Here is an 18,895-nt window from a genome sequence, read left to right on the forward strand (position 1 = left end):
AATATTTGTTTAATATAATCACTGGATTACTGCCTTTCAGTTTCATCACCTTGGTGAAGTGACACTAGTGTTCACACACCAAAGCATGACAGGATTTATCTGAGCACAGCAGCACATTGCCAAAAGAAGGGCTCTTTGAGGGGGGGGGGGGGGGGGGGGTATTATTAGGTCTAACCTGCAGTAACACTGTTGGCTATTATAAATATCTCATGAGAAATATGACATTATTGGAGAAGTTAATATATTTAATGAAATAAGAAATTACACATCTAATCATGATGAGAGAGATAACAGTAAAGTTATTTATGATTTATATGGTATTTCAACCCTGTGTGACATGAGCCACTCTCGCTGTTCACACAGTAAATCCTGAGTGTTAATTCATCCATTTGTAACTCTGAGAGGGTACAAATGTTTACTGGGTCCATTTGGTTATATTTTGTAGAATTGTACTTTTGACAACATTTCTAGGAAGGGACTCTTGGGGACCCAAACTTACAAAAATATATTATGAATTAACCACTTAAGCCCTATTTCAAATATAGTGAAAATAGCCGATCTGTAAGCTCACAGCGTATCGCATTGCGACGCACTGTGAGCTTACAGATCGTCTATTTTCACTATTTTTGAACTTTTTATTAGAAATGTTCTAACCCATTTAGACCTGGAACTCCTATACAGTACGTTATACCTTTCAAGCCGGGAACACCCCTGTGTGTAGTTGTTGCTACATACTGTACAGTATGTAGCAACATACATTTTTTAAAATTCTACTGAATAAATATTGGACGTTTTTCGGAAAACTTAAGTCAGGCTTTGGAAGGCGTTTTTAAGAATCGGCCTCAGGTCTAGAAACTGTACTTCGTAGTTTGTACTTTTGAATACTTGCGGTAGTATTTACTTGAGTACCAGTATATACTTTGTCCACCACTGCTACCAATCTTCCCCAGCAAAACTGTCTATGCTCCAGCGGACAGGGGGCTTACAGCGGAGCAGCCTACCCAACAACAAGGCCCCTGTGTGGGCTGAACCCATGTGTACAGGGGAAAATAGCACCATACCTACCGACGCAACTCCCCAGCACAAATCTCATGACCCAGGCTCAAGCATGTGTACACAACAAATATGTGAGGAACACATTCCACCGCCGGGCACACTCTGTGAAACGTCCTCACGGTGGAAAACTACAGAGCCACAGGGAGCAAAGAATAGATGTTTTAATTTTGATCTCTGACACACAGAGCTGAGCAATAGCCAAATAAATTTGACAAAGGTTCTCCCACTCTTGTTATCTCAAAGAGGGAAGGAGCACACACACGCACACTAGGAATAAAACAAGCTAAAAAACACATATTATACTAGTGATAACCTATTTGCTTCCTGTATAAATGTAGCCAAGTCAGCACACATTGTTTTTGGAGGCAGAAGAATCAAATTCCAATTGTTGTCATTGGTCTTAAGCCTTTCACTACAACATGTACTTGTCTGCAGTACTGCAAGGAACATAATATTCTGCTGTAAGTGTTGATATGACTTCCTGTTCCGGAACGGAATAAAGCATTCTGTGCAGCCATCGATGCAATTCAGTATTTTATGCCAACTGTTTACAGTAATCAGTCTGTTAGTAATGCTCAAACTATTTGAATCAATTAATCTCAACATCAGGTTTATCACGGAACAAGTCTGGCATTAAAATCTCCTAATTGGATTTTACCTTGAAATAATTTAGCTGGATAACGTTTATCTAATATTACAATATGCATCGGTAAGGGCTTACGAAGTTGCCTTACAATTATGCATTTTCCGTTCTGATTCAAAACTGAAAAGTGCTTACGATGCAACAATTTAGGAGAAGGCAAAGTAATTTAATGCTGCTTTTGTCTAGATGCTGAACAGTTTCGCTCTGTATTTAAATGTCTATTTTCAAACTTCATCCACCTGGGCAGGTACTCTAACATTAGTTTGAAGACAAATTATACCATTAGTTTGAAGAAACATTATACCATTATCCTAACGATTAAGCTCTAAGACCAATTTCTAAAACTCATCCCATGAGGTTGGGCATTGTTTGGTATAATTTGTAGTAATTTAAGAATCAAATGTAATTTTAACCAATCTTTATGGTAGAATATGTTAAAAGAATATAATTAGCACATCTGCAGTGCTTGGAGGTGGAGCCTCTGTACTCTTCCACTGAGAAACGTGTCAGGTTGGACACTCTACTAGTACTGCCTGAAGCTCATAGCGCAATATCTCCCCGACCAAGTGAGGATGCTTGGTCAGGCAGATCGGTAGAAATGTGGTCTCTCATGTGGGAGACCTGAGTTTCAGTCTGGGGTAGGACATGAAAGCTATGGATTGCAGCTTTAACATACTTCTATACACTAGAAGGCAGATAATGAAGTTAGTGATATCAGCATTGGAATCGGTGCATGCTCTGATGCCTTAGATTTCCCCTCAGTTTGCAAGCTCTGGGAAGTGTAATACTGAACTGACTTTTTCATCACACTGACCCATTTAATCTAATACCAAGCAACACCATCACTGAGGGAAAAACAAAATCCAGCCAAATCATACGAGACAGATTATGTTTAATCAAACCATAAGCTGTCTGATCAAGATGAGAAAGAGCAAGAAACAGATGGACTAAATACATTATTGAAAGGGAGAGAGAGAGAGAGAGAGAGAGAGAGAGAGAGAGAGAGAGATGTATTTCACCCTTGTATGACACTTCGGTATTTCTTAAGCGTTTATAACAAGTGTGGGATCTATGTCTTTGTCGCTGTCGGACAGAAACCTCTTATCTCCGTATTTTAACTTTATGTGTTTTTTCATAAATGAACGCCCTACTTGATCATACTACGGCGTCACACACTAAAGTATCAAAAATAGCAGATCCACAAGCTCGAAACGTGTCGAGAAGCAAAGCGTTTTGAGCTTGTCGATATTTTTGCTATTTTTGAATTTGAATCCTGAAAAGTAACAGTTTTGGACATATGAGGTTTCCACCCGACAGCGACGATTTGTAGAACGGGGTGAATGAAAGTGTGTTGATGTTTTTATGAGGAGCTGACTCCAAACTTAGAGCCGGAAGAAGTGACATGTTAACACTGTGTACATGAACTCAAGTCAGTGCACAGTATAACGCCTTCTTTAAAACTCAGCTTTTCTGAATAGGCGTGTCGCTACAACACTTATGCCATCTGTGAAATAGTACTAGAATATAATCAATTTACTGATAGGCAGTTTCAGAATAAAAGTATCCACCCAGTTGGGAGTAATCATGAGACTATAAACCTGTTTATCAGTTGCACTTTGTTTGTCATATACTGTAGGCACCACCCATTACACCAATCCTTCCATCTCGTAAATAAATCATATCATTTCCTTTTTGGCTGAAAATAGCAAAGTTGTGTGGAAGTATTTTGTTATTACTTACAAATGACAAATTCAAATTGTATTCATGGATGGGACACATATAGGTTTCTGGCCGACAGCAACGTTGTACTGTTTACATATGAGGTGCCCTTTTCCTCCGTTTTCACCTATTCGAATAAGAGAGGGACAATGATCAGCGCAATGAGAAGAGGTCCATGTATTGTTGCAAGGTGAACATGACCACCACCAGACATCAGCAGCTGCTATTTTTGAGTTCTGAGCTACTGAGGGACCATCAGGATTGTGTTGACCTTACTTTGCCAAAGCTATTTCTAGAGACTCGTCCACATTGCCGTGAAGTGAGCCTAAAGCATCCATCTCACAACATGAAGAAAGTTAGCCTTTATTTTGTGAGTAGAGTTAAGCCCTGGAAGAATAACTTCATTATCTCATTACTCATCTCTCTCATTCTATATGTGTCTGTGTACATACAGTACTGTATGTACAGTGTCATCTTTGCTTTATGGGTGTACCGTGACAGTAAAGCCGGAAACAAACTCGACGCTAGTACGCGAACGCGGATGCTTCAATATATGTAAGATTGATTTAATGCGTTGTTGCATTCTGGAATGTTTCACCTGAAAATCTTAACGTGACCAAAGCATGGCCTGCATTCCGTGCATTGCAGCGAGGGTTGCTACAGAATAGCTGGCAACAAGAGAATGAAGCTTGTTTATACACTCAGATTTTACAAATGTAACCAAATGAACCCATGGCCATGAAAGCAACAGAGTCAACCCTCAATTTGGGTTCAAGGTTGTGTGGTATGTGACTACGATAACATGCTGGACATAATCTACTTTCAGGTCTTGTGAATGTGACTATCAAAAACATAACACCAAAGGCAGCGTTAACTTTGCAAGAATAACAGGGAGGATGTATGTCACGACAGACCAGCAGAGGTAGATAGTTGTTGATGTCCTAAATGAGCGACGACAAGAATGAGGTACATCCGCGTGTGTCCTGCTATGTTTGGAAGGACTGTGTAGAATGGGGACACATTGCTGTTTGTGACAGGAGAGTCAGATATTAAGGCAGAATTTCACAGTCTCTAGTCTCAAACCATTGAACTCCATCCATTTATTACGCTTCAAAAATGTGCTGCATGTGAGGCTAAAGCATGTACAAGCTCACAACATGTTGCCCTGGGACACATTGTGAGCTTGTAGATTAGGTATTTGCAGCACAAGACACCAGTGCACAATAAGTATTAAAGGGGGGTGTGATAAAGAGTGATACACATTTGTTAAAATAAACGTTTTAAATATCACTATATTCCCATATAGGGGGAATTATCGTGAAAAATCGTTATGCGGTGGATACAAGCATGAAATTTGGCACACATGTCCCTTGATGATCCTAAGTTATCCTTGAAAGGGTGTCCAAAAAATTCTTATACAGGAAGTGAGTTATAGAAGAAATTCAAAATGGCCACCTAAACTGTTGGCAGGTGACTCAAAAGACACAAAACGAATCTCATAAAAGCATGAAATTTGGCACACATGTCCCTTGGGTGATCCTAAGACATCCTGGAAGGGGTGCCCAAAATAATGTAAAACAGGAAGTGAGTTATTAACAAAATTCAAAATGGCCACCTATACATTATTGGCAATTGATTCAAAAGATACCTAAAGAGTCTCATAAAAGCATAGCCTCATTCCCAGCCAGGCCAACCTTTTCTCATCTCTCTGGAGAAAAGGCTGGTAACGACCTAATGCAGAGTGTCTGTAAGGTGGATGTAAAGCTGTAAAGCCTCAATACAATGTCCTTGGACGGTACTTTCACCAAATTCCTGATAATTTGGCACAAATGTCCCATCCAAATAGGGTACACAAAAATGTTTGTACGTAGAAGGAAGCATGGCTGGTACAGTATCAATAGTGCAGCAAATGTGTTGCAAATATTCAGATGTATTGAAAAATGTACACTAAAACTGCTGACTAGAAGCTTTTTGTCTTTCTGGCCATTGAAATGTGCTTTATAATGCGCGCGCGCACACACACACACACACACACACACACACACACACACACACACACACACACACACACACACAGAATTTGGTGCTTTTATCTCTATTTGTAAATGTGGCTTTATTATTAGTCTATTAACTATAAATGTAAAAGCTATATTTTCGCACAATCAGCCAAAATGTCAGAATTATGACACCTGTTGCGAATCGTGGGTCATTTCTTTTTTTTTTCCATTTATTTTTTATTGGATTTTTCAGAACATGAAAACAAACATACACTAAAAAGAAAAGACTAGCACATTACTAATAAACAAACCGAACATACAAAACATACAAATACAAACATATAAGGGGAGGAAACTGTCTCTCTACTTGGTCACTTATTGACTACTATGCATACTGTACGTACAACCCATACACTTGGTCACATCTTCAAAAAACCGTTCAAAAATGTGTGTGCCAAATTTGGTGCTTGTATCCACCGCATAATTATTTGGCCATTTATTGAGCTTAATTCCCCCTACTAAATAAGTAATCATTGGCATGGAGTGTTTGTTCAGTAACATGGGTCTCCCTGTCTCTCCAGCTCTTGAATGTATTATAGAGCTGGAGAGTTGGGGAGACCCCTGTTACTGAACAAACACTATCAGAATATAGAGCTTTAACGTAAAGGTTTTTGTTTTAATCAAAAAAATATAACTTGCACTTTTAGGCTTATTCAAGCCTAAAAATTACAGAGGTCATCATGGGGTCACTGGCGCCTTGTATGATTCATCATATTATATCATTCAGAGACTTCCTTTCATCATCCATTGATCTGCTGTGTTATTGCATAACCACCACCACCGCAGAGCACACATCAAACGCCCAAATGGTCATTTTCACATTAGAGGGGTCGCTAATGGGAGCGTCAACTAACTGCGTCATCATCAGACACATGAAGTCATTTGTGCTTAATTGCACATTCAGTCACATGTGCTATTTCACGCATGACCAAACATTACTTTGTAGTACACCCACATTACTGCACGCATGCACGCACACGCACACGCACACACACACACACACACACACACACACGCACACATGTTTGTATTACTATACATGTGAAGACAATCAGGGCGGCAATTTTATGAATGCCATTTAAAAAAAGATTAGCATTTTAACCCTAACCCTAAAGTTGGAAGTAAGCCGATCTACAAGCAAACAATACGCCACAATGCAACGCGATGTGAGCTTGTAGATTTGCAACTTTGGGTGTGGGACACACACAAGCAACTAACTATAAATCAGTCACTGACCCTAACCGTAAACCTAAACCTAACCTCTAAATGCATAACCCTAACCCTAACAGCAATCTCAATGTTTTCCTAGTTGTAATTTGTAAGCCTAACTCTAAATTAAAATAACCATGTGTCTTGTGAGAACCAGGAAAATCTTCCTCACAATGTATATTTCCCACATTTTACTTGTCATGACATTTGGCCCTCACAATTTCTAGTAATACAAGTACACACACACTCTCTCTCTCTCTCTCTCCTATGTATCAACTTGGTGCACTGTGATTGAGGTTGATTTTGCAGACTTAGTTAACAGCTTTGCTGGTCCAGATGCCCAATCCTGAGGGGGCAGATAAGGTGATTAAACTTGATTGGAGTGACAAAGACCTGCTGTTCATTAACACTGGAACTACTCCCATCTGGTGACATCTAATTAAAACTCTCCACCTCACTCTCGCCCTGGCTGAGGGATGGCTGTTGATTACTTTGACAGGTTAAATGATAATAATAGACTGTGTAGTTCAAGCTTACAATTGGCCAGTTTTTTCATTGGAGCGAGTCTGCACTTTGGCTAGCTCAGTACGCACAATCTCAGTTTCCCCCAAAACAACATGTAGCTTACAACATTATAACAACAAACAAACACATTGATCATATTTCACTTCATCATGGAATGGATTAAGCCCTACCATTCCTATTCTGGAGCAAATATTCGGTGACAGTATTATAGACAATCTACAAGCTCACAACACATCATGAGCTTGTAGGTCATTTTATTTTCAGCGAAGAGATTTGATGTAGAGGGGACAAGTTGCCATAGATAGTAGAGCCATCAACTAAGTATATAGGGTGTAAGTGGATAAACCTTAGAATCCAGATAATTTGATAATGTTGTGAGCAGGCCACTGGTACAGCCCACAAGTCTTCAATTGTTTTACAATCAGGAGCTGTAGGCAGATAATGCCAAATTTAGCTAAATTGCTAAATTCCCTCTGGGCTAAGAACAACGAGCTCATTTAGTTATCAATTTGTCATTGTTTTAATATAGCCCACTTTATAACACAACACAGCCAGTCAGCCCCTGGTCTTATTTATGGTGATTCAGTAAAAATACATTATATTTGTGTAACTTATAGGTTAAGGTCATGTGTTGTATTGAACAGACACACTAGTTGTATAAGAAGAGAGGAAGTGTTTTCTGTATGTTGCATCATGGCTGCTTCACAACAGGCAGCTCTCTCATTAGCAGACCTTTATAAACCCTCATTCCTCCTTTCCGCTCTCCTTCATCATGCCCTCAACCACTAAAAAAATGTGCTCATCAAAAAGTGTCTTCAAATTCTGTCATTGGACAATAGAGGAAGCGCGCACGTATGTGTGTGTGTGTGTGTGTGTGTGTGTGTGTGTGTGTGTGTGTGTGTGTGTGTGTGTGTGTGTGTGTGTGTGTGTGTGTGTGTGTGTGTGTGTGTGTGTGTGTGTCATCTGTGATTTGTCAAAGTTGATTAACGACCAAAGGAAAAGCACACGGTTGCACAGTATCTCTTCAATAGCTTCATGTGTGTCTGTATCTGTATGGAGTATCAGTTTCTGAACAAATTAATTATTGTTCTCTGTACTGCTGTTCCCTCCTAAGAGCACTCTTCCTCCCATCTTCCATCAACTCTACACTGGTGTACTGGTGTTGCACTGTAAGTATCCAGTGGGGCTAATCCAGATGGGAAGTGGCTCAATTCACTCTCTGACCTCCATACAGGAACTAGGGTCATTAATACTGGGGACAGAGTGCAGTTTAGTGGACCCACAGACCTGGCTCCAGAGCCTCGCCTCCCTTTGAGAGGTGTTAGCAGGCTAATTGCAAGGGGTCAGGTATCCATGCTCATTTGTCACACAAGTAGGGCGAGGGAACAGCTTGCACACACACATTAGAATAAGAACCTTGTGGCATGGACAAATAGCATCACTTCCCCATTCTAAAAGCAAACGCTAAAACTAAACTGTGAAATGTTGAATCCTTAAATTGATTGCTTTTTAAATTGATTGGGCAACATTCTGTACTGTGCTTTTGACTGATGTGAGCAACCCCTGCGAACAAGAGAGAGAGAGGCGGCCAGGCCCGTGTGTGAGGAAGGAAGGATGTATAGCAACACCCTGCGGTAAACCAGGGCATCTCTAATCCAATCCAGTGGAAATGTACTTAAACAACAGCACCCCCACCTGGTAATAGAAAGTAATTTCACTGACCACAGAGGGGCATGGGTAGTGCTCATACAGAAAGTAAACAAGTGGAATGGTATCCTTCCCTTATATATCATATACAATGGGGAGGACCCATGTTGACCCTCCATGAGTCCTCTGTCTGTCATGTTTAGCACATGACAAGGTGCAGAAAAGCAGCCATCTTTGAGCCAGTATGTGGCTTTTGCAAATTTGACCAGTTGGCTAATAGGCCTATCTTACAAAACAAGTGTTTATTTCAGCCGCACAAAATTACACAGTAAAATCCTCAGAGTTAATTTGTCTATTTTCCCTCCTTCCACTTGTTAAAAAGCTTTTGCACACCTAAAAAATGTCTCTGTGACAGGTGCGTAGACAAGGCACACAATGAACAACAGAGAACATAAAAACAACTTGCACAGTACAGGAGCCATCTCATCATTATTGATACGTGTGAAAGTTTGCTCCTGTACCATGTCGGGCAGTGTGAGTGTATTTTTACTTTTCTTTGTTGTTCCCGCCCTCCACTTAACCCATTTAGACCGGGAAAGAATCTGTGTCATTTTTTGATTTCTTTGGCTATTCAAAAATAGCAGATCTTCAAGCTCATAGCGCTATGAGCTTGTAGATCTGCTATTTTTGAATAGCCAAAGTATAAAATAATGGTTAAAGTGGTTAAGATCTAAAATGACACAGATGCGTTTCCCGGTCTTAATGGGTTCAAATTAACACTGTGGATTTTACTGTGTGCCAGCCAAAGGTTGCATTGTGAGTTTGGCTTGGTGTCTGTCTGGTTTGTGGAGGTCCTCTTACCGTGGAGTCCCTGGTGGGCGAACTGGAGTGTCCGTTGCTGCTTGCCTCCCGTGATGAAGAGGAGTTAAACCTGCTGCTGCTGCTGCTGAAGGCCTCATGGGTGGAGCTTCGTGAAAGGGCCTCCTGAGTGGAGCTCCGTGACAGACCTGTGCTGCCCAGGCGAGAGCTGCTGCTGCTGCTGTTGGTGTACGAGTCGGCCACATCGCTGGCCCGGCTGCGATAGCTCCTCAGGGCACTGCTGGAGGAAGAGGAGGAGGAGGAGGACGGGTCGGAGAGGCCCAGGGCAGACAGGTCCCTGCTCAGGTCGCTCTGGGACACAGACTTGCGTCGTAGTGAGATACTAGAAGCCGCCGGCGAGGAGGAGAGGTAGCTGGGCTGCACCGAGGAAGAGTAGGAACTGTAGCTGGAGTAGGCCGACCCCCCGCTAAGCCCCGATCCTAGGTAGCCCTTGATGGGGGTACGGCTCAGGCTCTCGCTGCGGCGGCTGCTGATGCTGCTGCTGCTGCTGCCGAGGATGTCGGTGCGGGGGACGGTCCGGCCCCGGTCCGGCTCCGACGAGGTGCTGTAGTTGCGGGCGCGGGCCGCCGAGCCGCTCAGGTAGCTGGAGGAAGAGTAGCCTGAGGTGGAAGAGGAGGCGGGCGACTTATAGGAGGACAGTTTGTCCCGCTCGCCATAGGAGCTGAGGCCCGGCGTCAGGGAGGAGCCATAGGAGCTGTAGTGGCTGGTGTAGGAGGAGCCGGTGTAGCGCTTGGCTGTGGAGGAGACGCGGGACATCGTGCTGCTGCTGGGTTCTGCTCAGCCACCGGAGAGGGACCGCCTCTGGAAGAACACATCGACTGACTGCAGGAGGGACAGACATGAGCTCAGTATGAGTTCAACAGCGGAATCAGTAAAGAAGTGTGATTTATACTTTGTAGTATAACGGTGTTGCTTGACGGAAATAGGTGATCTACTAGCTTGTGCACCGTGGTACCGTATTCTCGGCCCACAACACCATCATACGATGCTGTATAAATTAAGCATTACAGTATATTATGAGTATACAGTACATAGTTTATTCTCATTTCTTATTGTAGAGCAGGTTAATGTGTTATTAAGATGATTAAATTGTTCAAAAAACGTTTTTTATCAATGAAATAGGTACCATTTGTTCTAATTATGGAAATTTACAGTAAATGTAATCATGTAAATATAAAGTATATCAAACAGAAAACCTATAGACCGAATCATCATAACATCACCACAACCAAAAATGTATTTCTGGGTAGATTTCCGGCAGCATCGGATTGGAGCAGTATTATTCTTATTTCAGGAAGAACAGGGCACTTATGATATTGTTATTGACTATTAGAAATAAAGTATTTTGTTCTAAATAGCCACAGGTTGACAAAGACATAGCTAATAATGTTCTTGACTTGACACTTTATTTTATATTGTGAAAACGTCCATAGACATTCTACCCGGAAATACCTGTTTGTTTACAAACATTCAAACATTCTGATCAGGTCTATAGAAAAGCTCCAAAAAGCAGACAATGTTCTGTTCACTATGAGCTACGCTAGAGGCTGATTCAACAAGCTTGAGTAGCAGACATTACAAGTTATATGATTTCACTGTTTGACAATAAAATAAAATACTTTGTCAAAGTCATTAAAACACGCTAGAGCTAAAAAGAAGGGCTGAGATCCTCGTGGTAGCTCTCATTTCTAGGTCTACCAACTGTAGTCCACCAATTTAAGTATACTGTACCGTATATACTTTATGCACTGCAGGGCAGTTACTGCTAAGGTAGCTTTGTTGTGTTTCAGTACTTTGGTAAGATATTACTGGCTTCATTGATTGATATTTAATTGGCTGACTCCTTTCATGCTCATCAGACAACGCATTCTCAGTTCTCACTCCCAACTCATCAGATATTGACATCTGGGCAACATTTGACCGAACGTTCAATGCATGTTGACGAGGACTGAATTACATATTCCAACTATATCCGTATGCAAATAGAATGGCTGGCACACTGCTTAGCATGGGCACTTGCTCGGCTGGTGCCACACAGGGCTAAAACCCACTTCTGACGGCACGCCTGTCTTGTTGTAATTCGTTTTGAGCCTGTTTTCAATGGCAACAACGCACACTACTTCTTTTTCACATCCTCATTCCATTGTCAGTCACGTGACTCTGACTGTGAACGTTGAAAGGTGATGCTACTGGGGTACCCACTAGTTAGTACATTGACCCAGCGACACCAAAGGGGTCCCGACAAAGCGTCAATAATACTACAATACTATTACTTCTACTCCACTACATCTCAGAGGCAAATATTGTACTTTTACTCCACTACAATTATTTGAAAACTTGAGTTACTAGTTACTTTGTAGATTTTGAATATTAGTTTAAAACACACCAAGCACTGTAACTGAAAACACACTCAGCCCTAAATATATTTCAGCCATTTGAAAATAGCAGATCTACAAGCTCACAATGCGTCGCGATGCAACGCATTGTGAGCTTGTAGATCGGCTATTTTTTTGTGAAATGGGACATTCTGCACAATGAGTACATTTACTTTTGGTACTTTAAGTACATTTTGATACCAATACTTGTACTTTTACTCAAGTACATTTTTAATTCCGGACTTTTGCTTGTAACAGAGTGTGAAAGAAATGACACAATGTCATCAGTATTCTGTCCAGAGGAGTCTGAGATAGCATGTATTGGATCTCTGCCCACACAGCATCTCTAACACTAGCCAGCATGCTTACTGACACACTACAAAGCATGCATGACTTGCTGATGTATCTGTGATGCACAGCGCAGCATCTTACACCAATCCTTTACATCCCTACTGGGACTTGGAGCATGGAGGCGAAAACTGTCTACAGCTGTAGCAGTAATGGAATAATATTGTGTGTGGAACAAGTTACTTTCATATTCACTGAATTGTAGGACAATACTCAGAGGAAATGTGTAGTGGTTAAGACTCTCTGCCAGCCTACAATTTTCTTCTTCCCCTCTTTCCAAGATGGCAGATGTGGGATCAGTTTGATTCTCTATCAGCTCTACTACTGCCTTGATCAATTATAAGTAGAGTTAAAGTTAAATAAAAGTTAAGCAATTGTACAGATTATTCTGTCTCCTTCAGAAAGTAGACCAAGCCTACAGTATTTGTGGCAGTGTGGGGAATCAACACCTGCTAAAAAGCCATGCTGGCCGGTTTTGGCAGATGTTTTTTTTAAGTTTGTGGACTGCACCAGCCACTAGGCAGATGTTTTAAAACTATATATCTATATTTTTTGGGGGCTTTTTCTGCCTTTATCGATAGGAACAGTAGACTGACAGGAAATGGGGAGAGAGATGGGGGGGTGGCACGCAGCAATGGTCGTCAGCACGGGAGTTGAACCCGCGACATGATGTCAGGCTGGATTACCAGCCTAGCTGCCCAGACGGTTACGCCAACCGTCCGGGCCTAGGCAGGTGTTTTTGAAATTAGCGAAGTGGTTTAAAAAAGCCATTCACTGTCTTTTTTTTGTTTTTTGGCAGCCAGTGTCGCAGGCAGAGTAAACCTTAGTTTCCTACACGGCATCTTACACTGAGAAACTTTCTGTCTGCCCAACATTCTTTCTGTCTCTCTCTGTGTACAATGACATACATGTGATGTGTGTGTCCCACAGTCCCATGGCTGTAATGGGAGAGTTAAATGTTAGAGGTTAGGCTGCTGGGTATAGTGGGGCACGCAGGCAGGCAGCACAGTCTATTCCTGTGTCGACTTATAGGCAGAGACAGGCTCTTGTTCACAACGCAGCGCAGCGTCTGAATAAATAAAAGTATCTGGTGTTGTTTATGCGTGTTAGGTTCAGTGGGGGAGGCTCCTATTTCTCTCTCTCTCTCTCTTTCTCTTCTAATCTCTCTCTCCCCCATCCTCTCGCTCTCTCTCAGTTCCCTATATCCTCTCTCTCAGTGTGCCCTCCCTTCCTCTCTTCGCTCTCTCTCCCAGTGTCTCTACTTCTCCTTAAAGTACCTCTGTTCACTGCTCCCTCTCTCCCTCTCTTACCATCGAGGCTTATCAATAATTCAAGATATGGATGTGGAGTCGGCAGACAGGCAGGAGGCCGATGAAAACACTACTGCTCTGTACAGGCTGTGAAGCACTGCAGGGGCTAATGCTAAGCTAGGCTAACAATATCAACAAACCTGTAGCTACTGCCTCAATGTATTTTCATAACTTAATGAAAGAGTCGAGGAAACACTGAGAAAGCTAACTAGAAACTAAAAAGTTATACCTTGATCTGACCGTAGCAGTCATATGCTAGCTCATAGTTGTGTTGACTGTTTTTTTGGCACAGTTCAGTGAATCCTGCATTGACTACTGAGTAAGTGTACTGTGCGGTACAGCTAGCAGTGGTGTAAAGTAACTAAGTACATTTACTCAAGTACTGTACTTAAGTACAATTTTGAGGTATTTTTCACTTTACTTAAGTATTTCCAATTTTCTGTACTTTTACTTCTACTACATCTCAGAGGCAATTTGAAAACTTAAGTTAGAAGTTACTCAGTACATTTTGATTACTATTACAAAACATAACCACTTCAGCTCTACAGTATATACATTTCGGCCATTCGAAAATAGCCGATCTACAAGCTCATTGTGAGCTTGTAGTTTTAAATGTGAGTACTTATTCCGCTGATAGCTAGTCACATTGCTACATTATAGTAGCAGCTCAATATTACATCATGTAGGTTCATGGGATCCAAAATTAACAATCACACTTTTAGTGAAGGAGGAAGCGAGTTTTGTCTCTACAGTATTGGGTGGCGTCCTGTCAGTACAATCAAGGAAGAAACTTTATGAAAAATGGACATGCCCTTTCAACTGGAAAGCAGTAAATTAGGTTCTCATTCATGCAATGTTTTCAGAAGTTCTTGAAACTGGCAATATAGCCAAGACAATGAACCAGAATGAATGTTTTGGAAAGTTAGGAAGGTATTCCAAGGTGTAAAGCTAGCATCTTGGGAAAACCAAACATAGCCTATGTAAAAATGGGAGATGAGCTGGAGTGGACAGTGCAATTTGTATCCCATCACCAGAATCAGCCCTCATATCCTTAAATTTAAGACATGTTCATGTCCAGTCAATGGAAGTTGTTGGTCATGTGTAGCATATATGTTGTTAGCACTGTGTGTGTGTGTGTGTGTGTGTGTGTGTGTGTGTGTGTGTGTGTGTGTGTGTGTGTGTGCGCGTGCGTGCGTGCGTGCGTGCGTGCGTGATTGTTGATATAGGGATGTAGTATAAACAAAACTGATTTGATTGGATTTTGTTTAGCTTTGTTGTTCTTGTTCTACTGTATGTATTAGTGTGTAAGTTAATTGAGAGAAACAAAAAACGGATTCAAATTCCTCGGCCATGCATGTTACTGCAACAAAGCTATACATTATAAAACGCAGATACTTTACACAACCTGGCAACACAGAAATCTTTACAATCTCCATGGTTTCAAGGTGGGCATCCAAGATTAGTGTCACCAATTCAGTATTCAACCAAATGTGAAATATGGTCACAATCTCCTCTTCTGTTCTGACCATTAAATAATGTCCAGAAAAGTGTTTCTTGCAGACCATTGTGATGTCACAGTGAAGTTGACCTTCGACATTTTGGACATAGAATGTCATCATTTTATCGTATTTGGCATTTGTGTGAAATGTTAATTAACATATGAATTCTTAAGTTATGACCAAAGACGTGTTCTGTGAAGTCACATTGACCTTGACCTTTGACCACCAAATTCTAATTAGTTCATCCTAGAGCCAAAGTGGACGTTTGTTTTCCAGAATGGGAAGGACGGACAACATTGCCTCTGGAGACATTTACTAATGCTGCAGGGTGGGGGGGGGCGCTGAAGTGAGTGAATTCGTATGCTCTACTTAAGCACTTAAGACTTATTTTATGCATCGTGGTACGATGGTGGTACGCAGTGAAAATAGACGATCTATAAGGTCACAACTCATCGCAGTGACACGTTGTGAGCTTGTAGTTCAGTCAGATAACTCACGAATAATTTGAACCAATATTTTATTATGAATGTGAATAAAAGTGTGGATATAATAATTTATCTTGCCGTTCAGGCTCTGCAACATTTCTCTCCCTGCTCAACACAATCATACAGCCATCATTAACCATTAAGAGCAGGGAGATAGATATACCATAACATAACAACCCCCCCATGGGGAACAGAACCAATAGCAGAGCCCACTGGTGGTGCTGGGGTGGTGGTGGGAGTAAACAGTTGCATACCAACATACCAGGGGACAAATGACAGCAGAGAATGAACAGAGAGTTGAGGTGAGCTTAAATGACCCGCTTGGTCAGCTGATGTCACGTCAGCTATGATGTATGGTCTGTGTAATAGCGTTGTAGTAAGCTCCGTATGCGCCCACATAACCACAGTGTGTAACCTCTCGAGTACATACTGCCTGAACTAACTCGCAGGCTATGTATAATATCTGTTATTTTCAGTTTTTGAAATGTATTAGAAAATGCTTACTTTTTCAAATCCATTAATTTGAAACGAAAGAAACACAGGCTGTTTAATTTCTGCAACACTGATTCACTGAATACTAGCTAAACAGGTCTTTCCCAGAAGAAGGGAGTATGCTTGTACATCAGTCAGACTTTCAGAGAGCCTTGAATCCTGAACTACTGTACAACACCTTCGGCTATTAGCCTAAAACTGCCTAACTGCCTTGTCTATAGTCCATAGTTTATTTTTTACAGCTGTCTTCTTGTCAGAAGCCCAGTGTACACTACAGCATTGTGAAACAAGCTTGGGCTAGCCTGGTGGGCAAACTATAATGAAGGAAATGCAAACAAGAACACATACCTGTGGGAGTGCATAACAATATGGACATGAGAGATGGATAAGAGCATTGGGAAATGTATATATAACTTCTAATACGGTTAGAATGTATACAATGTATCCGTGGAAACACATACACAATAAGGCTTGGTGTAGTCATGGACTCAGACCTGAATTTCAACAGCCACATGAAGGCAATTGCAAAGTCAGCCTATAATCACCTTAAGAATACATCAAGGATTAAAGTAGTTGGGTCTCAGTGGGATTTGAAAAACGTATACAAAAAATGATAATCGAGACAGCTGCAGTTGATTCAGAATGCTTCTGCTCGAGTCCTTAATAAGACCAAGAAAGTGTATCAATATCACTCAAGCTCTCAGATCTTTATGCTGATTTCCTATCTGAAAGATTATTCATTTAAAATGACAACTGTAGGTTTAGAAAGCATTGAATAGTTTAGGGCCAATTTATCTTCTGCTATGTTATGAACCATCCAGACATCTCGGACAGGTCTGCTTTCTGTGTCCAGAGTCAAAAATAAATGTAGAGAAGCAGTGTTCAGTTTTAATGCACCACATATCTGGAACAAACTCCCAGAAAACTGCCATTCTGTTACATCTTTCAGTTCTTTTAAATCAATGCTGACGACTTTTCTGTTTGCCGCTGCCTGTCACAGAGGCTTTTTACTATTTTTAATTGTATTCAAATGTCCTTTTATGGTGTGTTTCTTTTGCACTTTGTCTTAATGTTTTGTGTAGAGCGCATAAATTGCCTTGTTGAAATGTGGGAGTACAAATAAACTTGCCTTGCACGCACACACACATGCACTCTCTCTTGACTACCCTGCATTTTCAGCGTCCCTTGAGGTAATACCAACGGTAGTTACCATAGCTACCATGGCAACAAACTGCATTTGTTTGCTCACTACCAATGCAAAAAAGCCTTAATAGTACTAGTAGTGTATTCCAACACAGCTTGTTAGCCATGTGCACTGCTGTCAGGGCAATAGCCTGATGTCTGACTCCATTTGCCTCCTTATAGATAACTACTAGAAAAATGTAACTTTTTGCTATGCAGACTGGATAGCACTGGGACAAGATATCATATTTTACTAAGCATAAGATGCAGTGGTGTAAAGTAACTAAGTATATTTACTTAAGTACAGTACTGTACTTAAATACAGTTTTGAGGTATTTGTACTTTACAGGAGTATTTCCAATTTCCAATACTTTTACTTCTACTGCACTACATCTCAGAGGCAAATAGTGTACTTTTATTCCACTACACTTATTTGAAAAATGTAGTTACTAGTTACTTTGCAGATATAAATGATTACATTATAAAACATACAACCATTTTAGCCAGATTTTATACCTAGGCTATTTGAATATAGTACCAATATAGTACCAAAAGTAAAAGTACTAAAATGTTTGAAAATAGCAGATCTAAAAGCTCACAACGAGTCGCAATGCGACGCGTTGAGAGCTTGTAGATTGGCTATTTTCAAATAGCGTAGGTATATAAAATAGGGCTAAAGTGGTTGATGTATGTTTTATAATGTAATAATTTATATCTGCAAAGTAACTAGTAACTAAGTGTTCAAATAATTGTAGTGTATTTGCTTCTGAGAAGTAGTGGAGTAGAAGTAAAAGTATTGAAAATTGGAAAAACTCCAGTAAAGTATAAAATACCTCAAAATTGTACTTAAGTACAGTACTTGAGTACATGTACTTAGTTACTTTACACCACTGCATTTAACATGGTTAATTACCATAATGAATTAGAGAATACCACATGTGTGTATTGGACTTCATCAGATTTATTACAGAACACGCTGTGCCCTCATTTACTCCTCTCCCATTAGCAAAAACATCTCAAGTGTGTGCTACGGATCTGTGTGTGTGTGTGTGTGTGTGTGTGTGTGTGTGTGTGTGTGTGTGTGTGTGTGTGTGTGTGTGTGTGTGTGTGTGTGTGTGTGTGTGTGTGTGTGTGTGATGACGCAGCCTCCCACACTGACATACCCAGGGGTGACATTGCATAGGGAATGTAGAATCAGCATGGACACTCAGGGGTGCTTTAATGTATGTTCTCTCCTGTACGCGCGCACACACACTCGTACGTGTGTGTGTGTGTGTGTGTGTGTGTGTGTGTGTGTGTGTGTGTGTGTGTGTGTGTGTGTGTGTGTGTGTGTGTGTGTGTGTGTGTGTGTGTGTGGAGAAAGGGCATGTAGAAATGCTGTGCTGTTGTAAACTGGGGATACATTTACTGTAGCTGAGTCAATGCAGTTTCAAGGCCTGAGTAGTGTGTTTTATACCAGTGATTACGCT

The 18,895-nt window shown here is 41.0% G+C and overlaps 1 protein-coding gene across 3 annotated transcripts in view; it reads right to left on the reverse strand.

Moving 5' to 3' along the window:
• The window catches only part of usp2a (ubiquitin specific peptidase 2a), a 55,689-nt gene that overhangs the window by 30,671 nt on the left and 6,123 nt on the right, over positions 1-18,895 (reverse strand). For all 3 annotated transcript variants that reach the window (XM_084065251.1, XM_084065252.1, XM_084065250.1), the window contains exon 3: positions 9,718-10,557. In XM_084065251.1, the coding sequence (XP_083921377.1) occupies positions 9,718-10,491 (774 nt within the window). In that variant the 5' untranslated portion in view covers positions 10,492-10,557. The remainder of the gene's footprint in view (positions 1-9,717; positions 10,558-18,895) is intronic.

The sequence above is a fragment of the Gymnoscopelus microlampas genome (assembly GCF_963454915.1).
Source record: "Gymnoscopelus microlampas genome assembly, chromosome: 8".
Taxonomy (NCBI): domain Eukaryota; kingdom Metazoa; phylum Chordata; class Actinopteri; order Myctophiformes; family Myctophidae; genus Gymnoscopelus; species Gymnoscopelus microlampas.